The 20,639-nt window shown below is 38.2% G+C and overlaps 1 protein-coding gene and 2 long non-coding RNA genes across 5 annotated transcripts; 1 reads left to right on the top strand and 2 right to left on the bottom strand.

Annotated features, from left to right (window-relative positions):
• On the bottom strand, positions 1-1,122 carry LOC134646317 (beta-1,3-galactosyltransferase 1-like). Its single transcript, XM_063500180.1, has one exon. The coding sequence runs from the start codon at positions 1,120-1,122 to the stop codon at positions 1-3; it is 1,122 nt and encodes a 373-aa protein (XP_063356250.1).
• Positions 1,123-8,419: 7,297 nt separating this feature from the next.
• Positions 8,420-12,785, top strand: LOC134646291 (uncharacterized). 2 transcript variants are annotated; one of them, XR_010096648.1, is made up of 5 exons: positions 8,420-8,694; positions 9,826-9,936; positions 10,680-10,837; positions 11,271-11,317; positions 12,232-12,785. It is a non-coding gene; the product is annotated as an uncharacterized LOC134646291 (long non-coding RNA). The 2 variants fall into 2 exon arrangements; XR_010096649.2 differs by having other exon boundaries at positions 8,421-8,694; positions 9,826-9,929; positions 12,232-12,784.
• A 2,909-nt stretch (positions 12,786-15,694) lies between these two features.
• LOC134646221 (uncharacterized) lies at positions 15,695-17,128 on the bottom strand. Of its 2 annotated transcripts, XR_010096625.1 has the most exons (4): positions 16,923-17,128; positions 16,683-16,805; positions 16,054-16,215; positions 15,695-15,804 (listed from the first exon to the last, which is right to left on the bottom strand). It is a non-coding gene; the product is annotated as an uncharacterized LOC134646221 (long non-coding RNA). The 2 variants fall into 2 exon arrangements; XR_010096626.1 differs by lacking the exon at positions 16,683-16,805.
• Between the last annotated feature and the right edge of the window lie 3,511 nt (positions 17,129-20,639).

The raw sequence follows: 20,639 nt of genomic DNA, 5'->3' as shown, positions 1-20,639 counted from the left end.
TTAGCAGTACGGGCCTGGTTTTTTAAAGTCATTCCAAATCTGCTCACGGTTAGTGTGTGGATAACTTGTGGTGGCTACTATCCTGGAGAAGGCACAGCGATTATATGGCAAAGGAAATACATAGAAGTAACCCCAGTTTGGGGGGTCAGTGGGAGGAATGCCCAGGTGCTGCATTAACAACCCTAAATACACATCCTCAATGTAAACTGCTTTAACATGTCTGGATGCCTCAGTGAGCTTTTTTGGGAGGTCTAAAGACAAAATGTAGCCCAGGCCCAGAGCATAACGGGGGTACTGTGGCGGAGCATAAATGTCATGAGGTAGATACCACTTAGAGCTTGGATTTCGCAGTACTGTAGCGCCACTTGCCACAAGCCCAGTCATATAGTTTGATTTTTGAGCATTTAAGAGCATACTGACAAGATTATGTACATTCAGAAACATGTCTGAATCAGTCTTCATAGCATAAGAGGCGCTGGAGCAGTGTGCAGTTAGCCACTCCAGCATCACCATGGTCTTAATGGTGAGATTCTTGTAGCAGTCCACAAAGTTGCTCTGGATCAGGTCGTGATGCTCTTTGCTCTCCTGATGTACCTGCTGTTGGACCTGCTCCACCTCCACCCCGGTGTGGAGCCCCAGTAAAAAGAACAGCCTCACCACTTTGTCCAGGACAAGACTTTCACTCCCCCAGGTTTTGCGGATGATGTCACGGTGTTGCCTATTGTTTGGGGCCACAGGAACAATCAGAACCACAAAAGGCTTCTCCTGTTCACATTTCTGTGGCTCATTTATGATGTACTGGTAGTCATAGGGGTATTCAACTAAATATGGTCCAGGAGACACGTAAGGAACAGGTGTTGGTGGTACAGTTGTATTTTGAGTAGTGGAGTTGTCATTAGTTGTAGTGTTTAGAGAGGATATGTTTAGTCTCTGACCACTGAAGAAATTCAGTAAATTTGCTGATTGATTTTGCATCCATTTTTTTGGGTTTCCGTCTGGTATCATTGTATTTCTGTTGTAAATCAGGAACACACCTGCAAATACCAGAATAAAGACGAAATACTTGTTCCGGGAAAACTTGAACCATTTCCCATTCTCTGCTGGTTTCTCACTTTCCACCATTTCTTGGCTAAGAGGAGACATAAGGTATTGAGATAGCTTTCTGTCAGTGGTTTTGCTTGCAAACAAATCAATTCATCCAATGATTAAATGCAAATTATTAGACTGCTATTAACTCACACGGGCTGTTGTATCTGTTTAGTGGTAATGTTTTAGCTTCATATTTATTCAAATTTTCTATAGAAATATCTCTCAACTAGTCACAGTTTGCTTTCCTACTCCCTTATTTGAGAGACATGAGAGACAAAAAATGCATTTAGAAAGGTTACATACCTTCATTGGATGTTAACATTCAGTTTTCTAAAATTGTAAGCTCCTTCTCCAGTTATACAAAGAAAAAACTGAGGAGATGTTGTTTCGCTGAAAAATTCATGTCAACGCTTCAGGCATTTTGTTTCACAGGGACAGACTAGAGCAGGCACCAAGCAGTGTTAAAGCTTTCCAGGGATTAACAGCCCATCCTATGTCTGTTCTAAGGCTGAGCGAGTAACCATGGCATTGCGTGACGTCTCTTACCTATGAGGCAGCCACACCTTTGTTTTCTCCACACCTTTGTTTTGCCTGCGAAAGACTCCTAATCCTCCTAAGGCTTCGTGAATACCTGTTTGCCTTTTCTGATCTTGAGTGTAACTAAATTACACATTGTGTGTACAAAAAAAATATATTTTCCAATTTTGTGTTAGTTATATATATCAACTTTTTTGACAGAAAGTTGCTGTAGGGTGCTCACATTAATTGTCTATTATTTAACTTTTGACCAGTTTGGAAGGCTTGTGCATAACACCGATACGCACCTGTATGATTACTGGTTCAAGAACAAGATCCTTTATTTAAGTATTATATTAAGTAGTTAAGAGCAACATTCAGTATTACACTGCTCCATGTCAGTTTGTAAACAGCCATTTAACAGACTTTTATTTTCAGTCTAGGTATTACAATGTCATGGCATAATTTGAATGTATGCTACCACATAACACATCACTGTGTAATCCACATTTCTGTAGCTAAAATGTATTGATGACTTCTAAACAACTCATATGCAGGAACTTTGTTGAGAGTTAATAGACATATATACTTTTCTGAAGACAGAACCTGGTCTGTGTACAAAGCATTATTCATTTGCATTTGTTGACATTGTATAATGAGAAATGCCAGTTTGCGGGTATTTCCTATTTTCATTGTCTACTTGCGCTAATGTAAATGTACACCGACGGTCCATGTACAACTTCACCAACTGCAAACGAATGATACTTTCTACATGGATCGATAATAATACATTCACCAAATGTGTGTGTGTGTGTGTGTGTGTGTGTACATGTGTTGCTGATAAGAAATGAAAGACATATTATGTGAACCTAAAGAACAATCACAAGGAAACTCACATTGAATTCACTGTGTCAACACAAAAGTGTGTGAGTGTATTTGTGCTAGAAACCGAGCTCAATAAAACAATCAGTGAGGCTTTCCTCTTAGGGTTACAATATAGTATAATAACAATGGATTGCATTTATATAGCGCTTTTCTGGGCACCCAAAACGCTTTACAATTCCACTATTCATTCAGTCTCACATTCACCCACTGGTGGAGGCAAACCACAGTTGTAGCCACAGCTACCCTGGGGCAGACTGACAGAAGCGAGGCTGCCATATCGCGCCATCGGCCCCTCTGGCCAGCACCAGTAGGTGGTAGGGTAAAGTGTCTTGCCCAAGGACACAACGACCAGGACAGAGAGAGCTGGGGGATCGAACCGGCAACGTTCCGGTTATAGATGAGATTCCCAACCCCGTGAACCATGGTCGCCGTAAGTTCCATGTATCCACAAAACATTTAGGGTATAGCAGTTAGAGATGATCTAACTGACAAGTTAGCTAGCCAGTTAGTATCTAACTATAATAATGCAATGTTGTATGGAGGGCCATTAATGCCAAAATAAATTAACATAGATCACTAAATAATGAATTAAATGTGTTATTAATGAATTAAAATTGGAAAAAATATTCAAAATTTATAAACAATGAATTTAGTATCAGTTCATTTAATTTAAATTGTTCATAACAAATTTATTATTTCTTATTTTTTATTTTAATTAATGAGACATTAAATTAATTAATTATATATTTAATTATTTGCAATTATTTATTTTGAATCAGAATTTGAATACTTTAATATTATTAATCCTAGAGGAAATTATGCACAAAAAATAATTAATTCAGTCCAATTTTAATTAGTTTTTAACACGCTTAATTAATTATTTGACACTCCTACTTCTGCTGCAGTGTTCATGAATTAATTTATCAATCAACCTCACCCACAAAAGTCAGGGGCCAGGGTTAAGGCTGATCAAGTCAATACCATTGGTTTGGCCTAGTGGCCATTCTTATAGTGGGTGTTTCTCGATACATACAGCCCTTTTAGACTTTTGGACCAAAACTACAGGTAACTTTTTGAAGTACTACTGTCTTTATGTTACCAAATACTCTACTGATATTTTTTTAGCTGAGGATGTAGTGTTGTAATCTTCAAATGTCCAGTCAATTTTTCAAGATAGTCTTTTTGCAAAAGTGGTCCAACATTTTCAGACATTTACATTTTACTGGTATATTTTTCATGTCGTTTATAAATTTTTAATCACAATTTGATAATGTCTCTGGAATAATTGGCGCTAACATTGATCATTTTCTGTGGAAGAAAAGGCATATAACCTGTGAAATGATCCTTTTAGATTGGTCAGATGCTGCCAGCACCAGCTCTTTTATGTGAATATGAAAGGGAAATCCTTGGTATCTTAGTGACCCTTTATCCTGATCGACAATCTTAGGGTAAGTGAATCCACATTACAGAAAGATACCCTGGATATGTTGAGCTTGCTTCATAGAATAGGGCCTTGGTGAGATAGTAGTATACGTCAGCTCGGTGTCACTGTGTGCCTACTTCCCTCCCTTTTTACAATATGAAAATAGTAGTCTCCTAACATCCAGAGATTTGTATGACGTGTTTCATAGTGTTTAACAATCTTTTTACAGTTAAGCTTAACAGGTACTACATGTCAGAAATACAAACATCTCTTTTAATGATGTGTTTGTAGCATCGCTGTATTTTACTTCCACATCTGTAGAGATGATGCTACTAAGAATATGCTGCAAAGTGATTGGTGTTAGGGTAGAGAAACTTCAGGGCATAATTAAGTAACAGCTTTTACCAGTGCTCTTTCATACACAGTTCTACATTATGTTTTAGACAGGATAAATAAGATTTTCCAAAAGGACCTAAAGACTACTCTTGTTAATAGCTAATTATTACATATGAGTTCAAATTTTCAGCACAAGGTTCAATTCAGTTCAATTCAGTTTTATTTATATAGCGCCAAATCACAACAACAGTCGCCTCAAGGCGCTTTATAGGCGTTCGTTTGCATTCATTTGTTCGCATTTAAGGTGAGATCTGCAATATAAGAAAAGACCAGATAAAGAAAGCTGCAGATACTTTTCAGAAGATAGCTTCAGATAAAAACAACTGCTGGCAGATCCTTGTTAAACTTGAACAAGATTTATTACATTGAGTGGAAAAGAAAGATTAAAAACATTAACTGTTAGCAAAATATTAAACGTTGTGCATTGTTCAACATCTGGAGCGTTTGGTGGCATTTACACATTAGATATTTTGCCACCATCTGTAAACAAGGACTCAGGTAGGTGAGGGTCTTTTTCACAGAGAAGATGATGTCTTTGACTTGCGGCAGGCTGTGGTCCACCAAGATTTTAGCGTATGGCATGGGGATGTCTACACCAGTTACTCTGGTAACAGGAGAATCCAGGTAGTTGAAGGCAGGACCTGCCATGATCACTCCTGCATTCCTGTCTGCAGGAATGCGGGAGTGAACCAGGATGAGGTCAAGCAAACAATAGCTCGGTAGCTCTCAATAGCTGCCTCAGCCGTATGCCTCTGCCGTATGAAACTAGATAACATGTAAAGGAGAGGCAAGCCAGTGCGTGTGTGTGCGTGTGTGCATAAGAAGAGATAGTCAGACAGTGAAGCTGTGCGCCAATAACGGGGGCTTAAGTCTAAACCATGGCCCTCCCCAATGGTTTTTTGACCAATCAGAGAGAAGCATGTTCTTGTTTATAGATATATATATATTTTACTGCCAAATTAGGGCTATGTGTCTTCCGGAAATTGGCTACAGCAAACTCCTGCAGACTGTGTTTTTTTAATGGGAAAGAGATCCGTATACATTAATTTTTTTAACTGCTTGAGGCAATAAATGATAGATTGGGACTGAGACCCTCTCTTGCCTCAGATAAAAAGAACCCCAACAGCGTGTAACTTATCAGCTGTTTGGGCTGAGTTTTATCGGGGTTAATGTGACAGGACTGAGGAAACAGAAGCAACCTCATGCTCCCTTCCAGAAAACGGAACATTAGAACACTAACAAAAAAATACTCTCTAGACTCCTGTGTGAATTTTATAAATTTAGGGTTTTTCTACTTGATTTTCAGTTTTTGTTGTTTCTTTTGAAACTGACAATTTGTTTCAAGGAGACGAGTACACGGTCACACAGTCACCCCAAGATAAAAGGAGTGATATTCTGATGTCGCAGTCATGAATGCAACTCTGCGCTGAAACCTGTTTCTATGACTGAGCGGACCGAAACTAAAAACATCATTCCACCAAGTTGAAATTACTTCTGAATATTTTTAAGTTAAACTATGTTAGGTTTAACTTAGGTTGAGGTGGTCATATGATGTTGATGATATTGCTTTGATTGCATAACGAAATATCACAAAAAATAACTTTTATTTATGTATTTAATCTAACAGGTTATTATTTTCTTAAACATGAAGTCAAAAAATTAACAAATGAATAAACTGTAAGTGAATAGGTAGATTAGGTATAAAGATGTCAGCTCAAACTTGCATCCCTGCTCCATTTCTGCATATGTTACCTCCAATAAGCTTCTGCAAATCCATGAGTTCTTTTTTATTTTTTTTGCTGCTTGGTCTCTAGAAGTGTTATTTTATCCACAATGTTTGTGACTTTCTGTCCCACAGCTCTTTGCATTTAGATTTAGATTACTTTACTAGAGTTTAATACCAAACAGTTTAACTAAACCAGCTATTCTGTCAGAATTTTATCCAGTTCGAAACAAAAAAGCACACTTTTTAATGTGATGTAAACATGAACTGCTTGGAATAAATCTTTTTTTGTTGTTGTTTAAAACAAACACCAAAAAACTAAACAATGTAAATGATGAAATGAAAAATTATTTTGTTTTTCTTACACTAAAGCTGATTTACCTCCTAAAACATAAACATAATACTAATGGTATTCTACACAACAATCTCCATGACTGTAAGTAATTTCCAACTGATAGCTAGAAATTAGAAACATAATAAAAAGTGTATTAGAAACTCACATAGAGAAACTTCAGGTCTCATAGGGTGTGCTCATGAGATCATCAACAGTGAACTGGGTCCCATAGCTGTAGTGGAAAAAAAAATTATATATATATATATATATAATGTTCTTAAATCTCAGAAGCACATCATTATTTTAGCTGTTTAGCTTCATTGACATCTATTCAAAGAGAACTGCATCATTGGTGGCTCCTGATGAAATCCTGCCAATAAGAAAGTGGAGCACACACAACAGATTGTCTTGTGTAAACTCTGAGGATTATCTTTCATTTACAAAGGGAGGTTTCAACATATCATACAATTACAGTTTGTCTTTCAGTGGGTTATCTCCTAAGTTACACACCCGAATAAATAATAACGTCCACTGGGAAGTTTGCTTACAGCCACCGCTCTGTCACTCATCTGCCTGTGTACATCCTGCTGGAGTAAATTTATGTTATTTTAGAAAACAAAACAGAAATAAAATAAAACAACAGAGCTTTGGACCCTTTTGGACTAAATCCAAGAAAATATTAGTTTAAAAGTGTTTAGAAGTAGGGCACTGGTTTAACCAGTTGGGATGAGCAGGCAACCATAGGCCATATGGCTGAGAGCAGCTGGACCGGGTTTGAATATGGCCGCGGCCCTTTGCCGCAGGTCTTCCCCTCTTTCTCTCTTCCCCTGCTTTCCTGTCTCTCTTCACTGCACTGTCTAATAAAGTCAGTAAAAAGCCAAAAAAGAAAGTGTTTAAAGTTAGTTTTCACAGTATAAGAAGCTACTGTATCACCACATTTTTTCATGCTCTTACAAGATCTGAAGATTGATTGGACCAGCATCAGTACTACATTCTTATTTGGTATATATCTCACGACTCTCATAAGATTAAGTGGAAAGGATGGATGAATGGATAATACAGTCCTATAATCCTCTTTATCAACATTATACAAATGACCACTTTATTCATTTATTCATTCAGATATTTTGGTGGTGATTAGTATGGCATCTTAAGCATAGTGTATACGTTTGTGTCTATAATTAGCTGATTTTCCATTGATTCACAATATATAATTAATTAAGCTTGATCGTGAGTGTATCAAAGAAGTCTCTTTCTGAGCTATGCCACTGATTAGCAAATATAAAAGATATATTTTCAGCTTGGTCTCTCCAAGTCTTATTTTAACCATAATGTTTGTGACTTTCTCTCCCACTGCTCCCAGATTTGTCTCTCCCAGAGAGAGGAGAAATCACAGCACTGAGGCTGATCCTTAGCAATGAGATTTTGTCGCAATCAATTTTACTTTGATAATTGCCAAGGCAGCAGCCGATTGTGAGAATGAGGACCACAAATGTCTTCCTCTTTGCACTCAGAGATACAAAACAGGACTCACCAACTGTAAACATTAAAACCTGCCCATGTAATTGATCCCTGCTGGGGAAATAAAAAAAAGTACTGCCTTCTGGTCTCACAAGTCAGCTGATGTGATGTGAAAACAGCAACTCCTCAAAGTGCAAACATTTCGTCCAAAGTCCAGCACACTGAGGATCAAAAAGCAAACAGAATCCAGGATGAAGCAAGAAGCATTCATGAGTACAGCCAACACGTTCTCACTCCCAACTCGTCAAATGTGTGACGCATGGTCAGGCTCCCTCTGCTTCACTTATCGACGCGCAGGGTACCCCCCTCGCGTCGAGAATTGACGTGCAGGGTCCTCCTATTGAAAACTATGCTGCTCCCTAATCGTTGTTTATTGACGACAAGAGATTTCCGCGGAAGAGCCTGTTGTTCGTATATTTATACATTTCCGAAATCACATTGTAGTGACGTGTACTGAACACAATATATTATATAATGTAAGCAACTACCTGAGAAACAGCAGATACAGCAGATAAATTAATTATAGGCCATTACTTTTGTATCGTTTATTGCATTTATGGAGGGAGAGGTGTATGCTGGGTAATGGCACAGCTAGCGACCGGGTGACTTTATTCACCCGCTTCGGCTGTTATCAGTCCATACAATGGGCGTTATTAGCAGACATCAGTCCCATAGATGTGGGCCATCCACCTGCTAGATTGTTCAGAAGGTTGTTATCATCCATCCAGATGGAGGATCACTGACAGGAGCGTGGAAGATTCCAGAATCCACTCTGGCTGGAATCCGGTGGATACAGCAGTGTTACAGGTAAGACCATTTAAACGGACAGCATTTATAGAATGACTATTAAAAGTCAGCGAGTGTCAATAATGTTAATGTGGTTATGTTAGTAATACAGCGAGTGCTAATATAACAGCTTTAAGATGCATTTGTAGATATTATTACGTGTTTTACCGTCTTTATGGTGCTAGCTTAAAGTTACGGTGTAAACGTTAGCTTATATTCTAGTAAAGCTGTTACTGTTTAAACGATGTTAGCACAGAAATATTAGCTTCTGTCATGACTGATGAAGTTACTAGTTAATAAAGTTTCCAGTAAAGTGATTAATCGCAGCCACAGATTGACAGTAAATATCCAGATTAGCTTCAATGCATCTGTAATAAATATGTGCAAGTTTCAGTGCTTCGTTTAAACTGTATGATACTTGTACTGACCCAGGGTCAGTGTAAAATACAATCCTAGCTGTGTGAACAAAGCCTGGCTCTTTTAATCCTGCATGACAAACCTCAGGATGCAGGTTATTATTACTCTTTCCTGCTGGCACACCTGTCACACCTGAGAGTCAGCTAGAAACTTACAGTGACGTGGAAAATCATGCAAAGACTGCCAGACTCTGTAATACTGTAAATGATCAGTGACTCAGGTTAACAGTAAACTTTAAACAGTACCTCTGTGTCTCTGTGTGTGCTGAACATTTAGGATTGAGTCAGGCTGCATTGACTGTGGGACTTTTCTGTGTTAAAAGCAGGTTGAAGACGGCTCAGAAACATTTGAAGATTAAAATTTAGCATTATGGCTGGTGGTGGTTTGTAAAGCTTCTACTCAGCTGTATTTTTGTTACTAATTTATGTTTGTTGTTGTTTAACACAGATTTCAGAAGAGCGAAGATGAGCACTGTTGCTTCATCCTTAATAGTTTAACTGGATTGGAACTCAAAAAAATCCAGATTCTTCTTCCACAGAAGTTTCATTTGTCAGTGTGGGACTGCTGAGTCACCTGAAGAACTCATTTCATTCATTCTCCACGATGTTGATTTACAGAAATGTTTCACAGGAACTGATTCCTCCCAAAGGGTGAACTAGTGTGTTTCCATAGATTACCTCTGTATGAATGTACTTCTTAAATGAAGGCAAGTGTTTGTCCTTTTTTGTTCCTCAGGTACAGTACGTGATATTAAGGGCAGGCGGTCATCACTGGGGGAAGACAAGAAGCTGACGTACTTCCAAGAGGGAGCTGCAGTGAGGACACAGCCTGTCACTGAGGTCAGAGGTCAGAATCTGAAACAGCTCAGGTTTATATTCTAGGGGTTATAAAAAAAATCGAAATGTATTTATAAAGAAACCTTTAAATAATATTTCAAATAAGAGTCATAATTATGATTATTATTAGAAATATCAAACATTTAAGTGGATTTTCTGTTACACGTATTGTCTTAACTGGCAGCATGTCTTTGTCCTGTATCAGCTGGGATAGGCTTCATCCTCCCACAACCCTGAATTGGATACATGAATTGTATTGAATTGTATCCCAATTATGTAATCTGATCATTTACAAACTCAAGGTATCCAATCAAAATGTAAGTAATAATGATAAAAATGGGAAAGCAGAAATAAGTGTGACATGAATGTAAATGTGTTAGCTGACATAGAGGACAGCTACATGCAGTCTGAAAAACCTTTGTTGTCAAGTTTGCAGGTCCATCAGCACAAGACATTCTTACATAGAAGAGTCTGTTAAAGTCTCTAACTCAGTGAAGCATTATTGGTCCCGTCTGTTTGGATAAATATAGTAAGCTGATGTTTGTCCATTTATTGACACATTTTCTTAAGTGCTTATCCAGTTCAGGATCACAGTGGAGCTGCAGCTGGATATGTTCAGTAAAGAAACCTTACAAAAGTTAACAATAAACCTGCATCTCTGTACGTTGTTGTCCACTGGATGAGAAAATCAAAGTGGAAGACTGTGGAACATGTTAATAAATGTTTGTGTGTTTATGCCTGTGTCTTTCACAGGAGGCGCTGAAAGGTTTCCCTAATAGTTCCTGGTGAATCAAAGCAGAACCATAAAGGTTGCTGGACTGCATGATGGCCTTACCCCTGAGCAGTCATCCTGTTAAAGGAGGAACCAGTTAGAAGCTGTTTTCAAAGTAGCTGAGCAGATTTCATCTCAAGTAAGCGATTAACTGTTTGTTCATTTGTTCTGCCACTTAAAGAGCATTTAAGGACATCTTTTGAGTGTCCAGTTCAATTTATTCTACTGGCTCTCATGATCATTTGTGATTACGGACATATTTTTCATGTTCATCCAGCTATTTAGTCAATTCTATCTATTTAGTAATATCTGTCAGCTATAAAATGTAATATAAATATAAAAATATCTAAATATCTCCTGCCCGTTATATTTTAATGATGTAAGACCAGACGTCTGTTGTCGTGTTACATAAGCATTCCTCACATATCAATGAGATGCTGTACAGTACAATCCTACTGACACAGCAGAGGGATAATAACAGCTATTTAACATCGTTACACGACACATTTGAGCTGCATGATGCAGACAAAGTGACTAAATCATCTTTTTGTGGTTTATTGTCTTCAAACCAGCAGACAAAGAAGATGTTTGGAGAAACTTCAGGCCGTGGACTGACAAGGTATTTTTTTCTTGTTATCAAAAGACATTTGGAGTGACGGCTTCTACAACTGTGCTGATGTGAAGCTTACAGCCTAAGAAATCACAGTGTTGATATTCAGCACAAAGAGAAAAGCTCACTTGTTTGAATTTATTTACAATCATAGTTTTATAAATTCTGACTGTAAACAGCTTTTACAGCTTTGATATTGTTTGACACTCGATATCAGGTATTTGATATTGATACACTGACCAGTGTCAGTTTGACTGTAACACATTCATTATTTAGATCCAACATTTCTAAGAGAAATAACTGAATGTAAAAAAAAATGGCAGCCCTCAGGCCAGGTTTAATTGATAGAGATATATGCATGCATTATGAAATTTATGTATCCCAGATCATTGTTATTCATCTAGTCCTGGCAGACCCACCTCTTCCTCCCAAGTTAATTGCAACCCAAAAGAACTAGTGGGGCTATTTACACACTCACAACCAGTGTGGGGTAAAAAGAGCCACCAAAAACCTGTCAGCCTGCACAGCTACAGATGTGCTAAAAGCTATAAGAGTTAGAAGCTCTGCTTATGGAGAAACTTTCTAAGCCTAACAGGGGACAGGCACTCCTGCCCAAATAACATGATATAACCCCACATACAGCCCAACCATAAAGTGAACCCAGTCATTTAGTTAAAGACAGCATGGGACCAAATGCATGTAACCAGCCTGCACCAACCTGACATTTCTTCCTCCTGAATTAAATGAATGAATGGATGAAAGTTAAATGACTATAAACCTAAAGCCACTAGTTCCCACACTGGAGTTCCTTGACACTGTGTTAACTGTACTGTAACAGGCTAAGCTACCTGAGAGACTGCATTGAACGATTGTTTCTATCTTAATAGTTTCAGCTCATATGTTCTGCTTTTTCCTTTCAGTAGATCAAAGCAGCTCGTGCTCTGTCTGCTTCCATTTTGATGGCAAGAAGAAGAAGAAGACTTCAGCGAAGTGGCGTTCATGGTCTCAGTGGACAGTCATGGTCACATACTGCATGTGGTTTTAAAAGCAACATGTCTGTTCACCACAACAATCGAGATGTGTAATATCAGTGCAGCTACAGTTTGTTCTTGAACATCAGTTCTGTTTTCTACTTTGACCACTTAGACCAAAAAAGTGTTGTTTTCAGATCACCTGCTCATTTTTTATTACAATTAGTTTCACATAAATGTTAGTGTTTCCTTTATGGTCTTTTAATGCTTACACTACACTGTACACGTCTACATTAGAGACATTTCTGTTACCTATTTATGAGACTGGGCTGTTTGACTCCAATTTGGAAATGGATGCAAAATCACACGGATCGTGCTATTGTTTTTTTTTTTTTAATATGATTCAATTCAATTCAATAAAACTTTATTGATCCTGAAGGTTGACCCCGAGGGAAATTCGGGTTAAGGCCAACACAGGACGTGTCTGACTAAGCAAAGATTAATCTGATCCCATTTCTACCTGTCTCTACTGTTTCAACTGTAACTGTCAGGATATATATTTATTCCAGCTCTCACAGGGCAAAGGAATGACTCAGACTTGTCAAATGTTCTTTGACTTGATAAACAATTTGAAGTTCACAATTTTCTTACAAATAAAACTATAATGACAAACATGAACAGCTGTGCTTATTTCTGAGACATGATTTTTTTTGAATGTGTTCACATTTAGACAGTGTACATCTCTATGCTGAAATTGTAATGGTGAACCTGAGGTGATGGTCAACAGAAGGCAAATATATATAAATATAAAACAATACTGAAGTAATGTCTTTACCCTGTGCAGCGTGTGGACGCTGTAGTAAACGTGCACCGCTAGCTCACGTGACTGACTGTCTCCATGGTTATATCGTATATTAGCTATGCAAACAGCTTCCAAAGATACCGCCATAGCTCTCTGCAGCTGTAACACTTTAACACTTTACAAATCATTTCACGTTTTTGATAGTTATGAAGACAGAATATGTTTTTAAAGTCATGCTAGGCGGTTGCTATGGTGGTTGCTGTGGACTAGGGTGGACCGCGCGTCCGATTCCTGTTATTAGCTGTCCGCCGTAGGAAGGCTGCGTTCCGTTTAGAAGTAGCGGCAGTCTGCCGTAACTCGAACTCAAACCCCGCTTTGTTCTTTAATAAAAAGCCATTTTATAGCTGTTCATGACATGCACACACACATAAAGCACTTTGCAACTCATGGTGAATGCAACAAGGATAGAAAAATGAAGCAACCAGAGATTTAATGATGAAGACTCTGGGTTCTGTAGTTCACGTTTTACAGTCCTGAATGACTCACTGCACATCCAAATAATTTATTGAAGAGGAGTTTAGAATGCACTTTACATTTAGACTGTTGCAGTTTAATTTTTGACATTGTTACTGTGTTATGTCATGATAAGGTTTACCTGCTGGGGGTTTGATGGATCAGCTGGACAATACAGTCAAAGACAGACTTCATCCATCATATGCAAGAATCCTAGTTGGACTTTTGTTTTCACTCATATTTTTTAACCAAATATTGAAAACAACTCTGACAGACTGGATACCTGGTCAGGGTGTACATTACCTTTCACTCAAGCATCCCGGGACAGAGCCCTGCCCCACCATGAGCCTGGGTGGATACGTGGTTATAATATAAAATGGCTGATACTGAATATGAATATTTCATGAAAATCAAATTATAATATGAATTCCTAGGTGTTTGTTATATCCAGCAAGAGATTGATTACATATGTCTGAATTGCTAACCCTAACCCTAGCTCAACAGACCACAATGCCCTGGACTGTCACTATTATTACATGCTGTGAACATAAGTAGCTTTGATCACAGTTTATGTTGTAAAAGAGAAGGAATATTGAAAAAAAGATCTACATTGTGATATTATTTCTTCCAAACTGACCAGAAACATGTTTATCATACTCTCACAGCACAGGATCAGACTCACTGTGCATGACGGCTCAGGCCAATAATGTTTGTTAGATTGTCAGTTGTTTAGTGTGCTTCTGTACAGTTAGGGTCACCATCTCTATTTCAGTATAATTAATATGCAGAAAACACTAAAAGTTGATTGCCTTCCAATATTCTAGCATAATTAAAAAAACTTTGACTTTGTAAGTACATATTGTTACAGTCCTAATGCCAATATGATTCTTCATAACTCCTGCTTTGAAATACTGAGCTTTAAAATTGACTTGATGAAAGATAATTTACAGTGGCAGTCTGTCAGGATAATTCTGATTATAAGATCACTGTATTAATCTGAATCCTTCTGAAATGTGCTGTGAATGAATGCTGATGCAACTCACTGTGGGAAAGCTGTTAATAAAATGAATCTGTGACACATGCAACACATTCACAGAGGAAGAGGACACAAAGGGAGGACACGCAGAGGCTGTGTTAAAGTCAGAAATCCAAATCTTTAGTCAAAAACAGGCGTCGGTTACAAACAGGAAGACAAGCAGTCCATCAAACAGTCTACAGGGTCAAACATACAGAGAATTCAAACAGCAGTAAAAAATAACTGGACACTGAAAAACTTAAAGCAATGTGTGATGCAATAAAAGGAAGCAGCGCAGTATATTCACTGAATTACAAAATTACAAAAGAGAAAAACAACGATTTCTAAGGTTTGTTTTCTAAATGCAGGTAGAGTGTGGCTGGTAAAGATGGAAACATACAGAATGTAAACTGTGTGAGTTTGGTGAACTTTCTTAGTAACAAATGAGGTAAAAAAAAAAACAACCCAAAACAGACAAAACACAGAAAGAGGCTCTCAGTATTCATGAATAATTAGAAAGCATCTAAACATTCTGGTCGTGGATTTTTACAGTCTTAGTTCCGCTCGCTGTCATCATTATAATCATCATGATCAATGGCGAGGTCCTGAGGTGGGCGGGGCTGTCTCTGGTGATGTCACCATGAAGGAACAGCATCTGGCACGTGTTGGTGAAACATCCCAGTACTGGTGTAGTTTCCTCTCCAGGTGGTTGACATTTGACACTTCAACATTAAGGGGAAGAAGAAGAAACAGTGTTAGGTCAGGTGACCACATAGTTTCTAAAAAAACTGACAGGAAGTAACCAGGCCGTTAGAAATGGATATCATGTGTTTATAGTTACTGTAGTTAGATAGCTCTACTTACCAAAAGCAAAGCTGCTGAATGTTGCAGGAACATGCTCATGTGTGGTGGTCATTCAGTGCTGCTCCGGCAGGTTACACAGTCCAATAGTGATATCCTGCCCATCTGAGAGTTTGAAAACACACATGCAAAAATTTAATTGTATTACAGTCAAAGTTGGATGTTCGTTTTTGTCCTTTAAAAATGTTTGTGTATTTGAAAGCACTAACATTTAGGGATGAGTTGGATCGTCTCTCTCTAAGAGTATCTCCTTTAAAGGGGAGACAAGTGTGTCCACTGATCCACGTCACTTTACCTGGATGATGACTCCTCTCTCCCTCACCCAGAAACACTCCTAAAATAACCAAGCAAATAAATAATACCGAAGATTTACTCACATTACAAAAACATCAAAAACATCTCCCTTTGATTCCATTACTCCATTCCTGCTAAACATCAGGCAACAAATGTCCCAGTAAATCACAGTAAAATGTAAAGCACATATTTTCTCTGCTTTGTCTAACCTCTGCAGAGCCTCTGTCAAGAAAAACATATCTGTAAGCATAAAACAAATATACATTTCATAACACTGCACTGGACAAACCTCGGTCAGTTGATTTCCTCTGTGCAGTGCAGACGAGCATCAGTCAGCAAGTCAAGGTGGTGAGATGGACTGGTGCCCTTGGTGACTCTGCTAGTTCTTCTGAGGAAACACCACCGTCTCTCCGCACCGTCTCCATCTGTGAGCACAAACTGCTGCTCTGCTCTGTCAGCATGTAGGAAATCACATATCACACACACAAGGGTGAAGAAACATTAGAGCTCAACTTTGGATACTTTAGATCTAAACAGATCAAACTAGCTCTTAGTCTCAGCAATCAGACAAACAATGATACCATACTGATTCTGTATGAATACAATATGGTATTTTCAATACAGGTGTCAAATTAATGTATTAAAACTAATACAGATATATGTATATATATTTTTGATAAATTAGTTTGCTAAATTAGAATATATATTTTTTTAATTTTTGATTTAACAATTGCAACTGAAAGAAATTAAATATTGAACAAATATATTGTCACATTCTGCATTCTCAAATACAAATTTCACAAAGTAAATTTTTGATTAACAGAAAAAATATGAATTACAAAAAATAATTGTATATTATTAAAATATTATGCAACCGTGACCAAAGTCAGAATCATCATTACAGTACTGTGGACTTACTGCTTGGCTCACAGTGATAAACTTCAGGGGAGATCATGATGACAGAAAACTGTAAACAACACTCTGAAGTCAAGCTTCTTTTCTTGTTTCTGTGACCTCAGCACACTGACAGACTTGAAGTTGCTACAGATTTTAAAAAGTGATAATTATAGGGAAGAAACTTCTCTTTTTCATCCGTTTAATCAAACATTTGATGCCTCAGCTGTCTCAGTCCTATAGCATTCTGCAACTACAACTAACCTGAGGAGGCTTGGATTTGGCTGCAGGTGCCCTTGTACATCCTTCTCAGCAGCACACATGTGGGTACCATTTAATCACACTTCTTCCTGAGCTTTGCTTCATCACAAGACTAAAGGTGGCATCCCGTGTCACAGTCTTATCATCATCCAATTGGAGAAGAAACATTTACAGGCCTCCTGGTTTTGTTTTCTAATCCTGCAAACAGACTGAGGACAACAAATCCCAGAGAACACGAGATACACAACATCCAACATTCAGACTCAACAGCCTCCATAAATGAAGAGTACCAGGTTGGTTCAGTTATAGTAGATATAAGCATACTTCACATTACTGTGTATGAATAATAATCAAGAGACAAACTTTGAAGATGCAGAGCATGATGTCCCATCATCAGACTGTAAACAAATATCCACCAGGCTTCTTTGTTGGCAGAGGTGATGATTCTCCCATCAGGGATCAGTAGCGTGTGTTAACCTGTGGTATAAGCAGCAGTCACTGAAATATTACCGTTTCAGATAAGAAATCTAGCACATAAAAGTCAAGATGGGAGGGATCTCTACAAACTGACTTACCTCTGCGAGTGTGAGGCTGTTCCTCCAGCTTCAACAAAAATCTGACTCTCCAGTCACAGACAAACAAAAAAACACCAGCTGGGAGATAGAAAACACTGCCTGGGTCTTGCTGGATGTTGCTGATCAGAGTCTCACATTAGCAGAGTGCTTCTTGGTCCCACTGACCCATGTGGACAGCGACTGTGGCGAACTGTTCTGGAAAATGGAAAAGAGAATTAAAATGACAAAAAGCCAAACAGGATTTCCACAAAGACTCTCTTAGAATCAGCAATCAAAAAATATTGGTTCATATTACAATTAAATATGAACAAGTTCTTTAACTGTAAGCAGTTAAAATCTGATTTGATTTACATCCTTCACAGAGCACATTTGTCCAGGCTGTCAGGTAAACATAGAATTAATCCCAGGTAACATGACTCACAGTAGAGATTCAGTAAGAAAGATTGCCAGCTCTAATATTATTACCACACCAACAGCTCAGATTTCTAGAACTATTTAAATAAATGTCAGTCTATCCATTCATTTTCTTCTGAATATTCAATTCAGGTTCACAGTGGGAGGGTGGGGGGTGTCGTGGAATTTTGTAAATAAAGTCTGCAACAGAGAAAGAGCTGTGATCAAGCTATTTATTACTGCGCGCAGGAGAGCCAACACACATCAAACATCGCAGTTCAGTCATGTCAGCTCTGCCACAGAAATCGTGCTCCTACTCCTTTATGAATTCCAAGGAAGAGGGAGGAAGTTACAAACTGATCGTACCACACTTCACGCGCCTCGCTATGAAACCTAACGGATCAATGGTTATGCTGTTTTGTGCCCTTGGCCTTATCAGCACCTGTAAAGGGAGTTGTTTTCTCAAACTGCTGACGCTGAAGTAAGTTCATCTAGTGTTAGAAACTTTCACTGAACAGTCTATAACAGTGTCACAACTAAGCATATGCATAAGCACTTAAATACTTTAAATGAGAATAACAGAAAATTTCTATTACAGGAGCTAGAGCCTGTCCCAGTAGTCACAGGTAGAGCACACCTGGACAGGTACCAGTCTGTCAGAGGACTAACAGAGAGACAGACATCAGAGTAACAAATCTATTTAAAATTAATGTAAGCTTGCTACAGCTGTATGTATGAACATGTGTTTCTGTGCTCTCAGTCCACCTCTCAGGAACCTGCAGTTCATTTTAAGTCTACTTTAAACAGACCTCACAAAAGTCTGATGTGCCTGGATCAATAGTCTGATTTAAGTACGATACCTTTGGCCAGGGATTAATCTGGTACATCGCTTCACTGCAGTCTTACATATTTTCCCCACACCTGAATAAAAAATATTGATATTTACAAATAACAGATTCAGCTGATGCAGCCTGACTCAATCCTAAATGTTCAGCACACACAGAGACACAGAGGGACTGTTTAAAGTTTACTGTTAACCTGAGTCACTGATCATTTACAGTATTACAGAGTCTGGCAGTCTTTGCATGATTTTCCACGTCACTGTAAGTTTCTAGCTGACTCTCAGGTGTGACAGGTGTGCCAGCAGGAAAGAGTAATAATAACCTGCATCCTGAGGTTTGTCATGCAGGATTAAAAGAGCCAGGCTTTGTTCACACAGCTAGGATTGTATTTTACACTGACCCTGGGTCAGTACAAGTATCATACAGTTTGAACGAAGCACTGAAACTTGCACATATTTATTACAGATGCATTGAAGCTAATCTGGATATTTACTGTCAATCTGTGGCTGCGATTAATCACTTTACTGGAAACTTTATTAACTAGTAACTTCATCAGTCATGACAGAAGCTAATATTTCTGTGCTAACATCGTTTAAACAGTAACAGCTTTACTACAATATAAGCTAACGTTTACACCGTAACTTTAAGCTAGCACCATAAAGACGGTAAAACACGTAATAATATCTACAAATGCATCTTAAAGCTGTTATATTAGCACTCGCTGTATTACTAACATAACCACATTAACATTATTGACACTCGCTGACTTTTAATAGTCATTCTATAAATGCTGTCCGTTTAAATGGTCTTACCTGTAACACTGCTGTATCCACCGGATTCCAGCCAGAGTGGATTCTGGAATCTTCCACGCTCCTGTCAGTGATCCTCCATCTGGATGGATGATAACAACCTTCTGAACAATCTAGCAGGTGGATGGCCCACATCTATGGGACTGATGTCTGCTAATAACGCCCATTGTATGGACTGATAACAGCCGAAGCGGGTGAATAAAGTCACCCGGTCGCTAGCTGTGCCATTACCCAGCATACACCTCTCCCTCCATAAATGCAATAAACGATACAAAAGTAATGGCCTATAATTAATTTATCTGCTGTTTCTGCTGTTTCTCAGGTAGTTGTTCACATTATATAATATATTGTGTTCAGTACACGTCACTACAATGTGATTTCGGAAATGTATAAATATACGAACAACAGGCTCTTCCGCGGAAATCTCTTTTCGTCAATAAACAACGATTAGGGAGCAGCATAGTTTTCAATAGGAGGACCCTGCACGTCAATTCTCGACGCCAGGGGGGTACCCTGCACGTCGATAAGTGAAGCAGAGGGAGCCTGACCATGCGTCACACATTTGACGAGTTGGGAGTGAGAACGTGTTGGTACAGCAGGTAGTTTATTTAAAAAAAAGAAAAAAAAAGAATGAGAAATAATGCATTTTCACTATGGTTTTTGTTATTTTATTCATTTTAATGGTCTATAAATGAGGCTCTGAATAATAAATGAATAAACATCTCTTTTAAACTGTGGAGTCACTGTTCATACTTAAGTGAGGGCAAGTTATCACACTTTTCAGTGAAACAGAACTTTGTAAAGACAGTCTTTATTTCGCCTATCTTTTGTTGCTGTGATCTAACTTTTTTTTATCAACTTTGCATAAATATGTTCAGTCAGATATCTTTAATGGCACTGTATGATTTTGTTAGAACTTAATACCAAACAACTAAAATCAAAAAGCCATTTTTTATTTTTATTTTTTACAGAAACTGGCTGCAGTTCAGCTGGAGTACAGCAGGGGGTGCTTGCAAGATACTTCTTAATGAGCAAGAGTGAAGACAGCAAAATGGGTGAAATAATTATCAGCTTCAAAACAAAGAAGCACACATTTTATTA

Source organism: Pelmatolapia mariae, linkage group LG16_19 (assembly GCF_036321145.2).
Source record: "Pelmatolapia mariae isolate MD_Pm_ZW linkage group LG16_19, Pm_UMD_F_2, whole genome shotgun sequence".
NCBI classification, from domain to species: domain Eukaryota; kingdom Metazoa; phylum Chordata; class Actinopteri; order Cichliformes; family Cichlidae; genus Pelmatolapia; species Pelmatolapia mariae.
The sequence above is the reverse complement of the archived record's forward strand: the minus strand, read 5'-3'. Positions and strand labels throughout refer to the sequence as shown.

What these genes read in the sequence shown, in the direction of transcription:
- LOC134646317 (XM_063500180.1), bottom strand. Translation starts at nt 1,122, where the DNA reads ATGGTGGAAAGTGAGAAACCAGCAGAGAATGGGAAATGGTTCAAGTTT.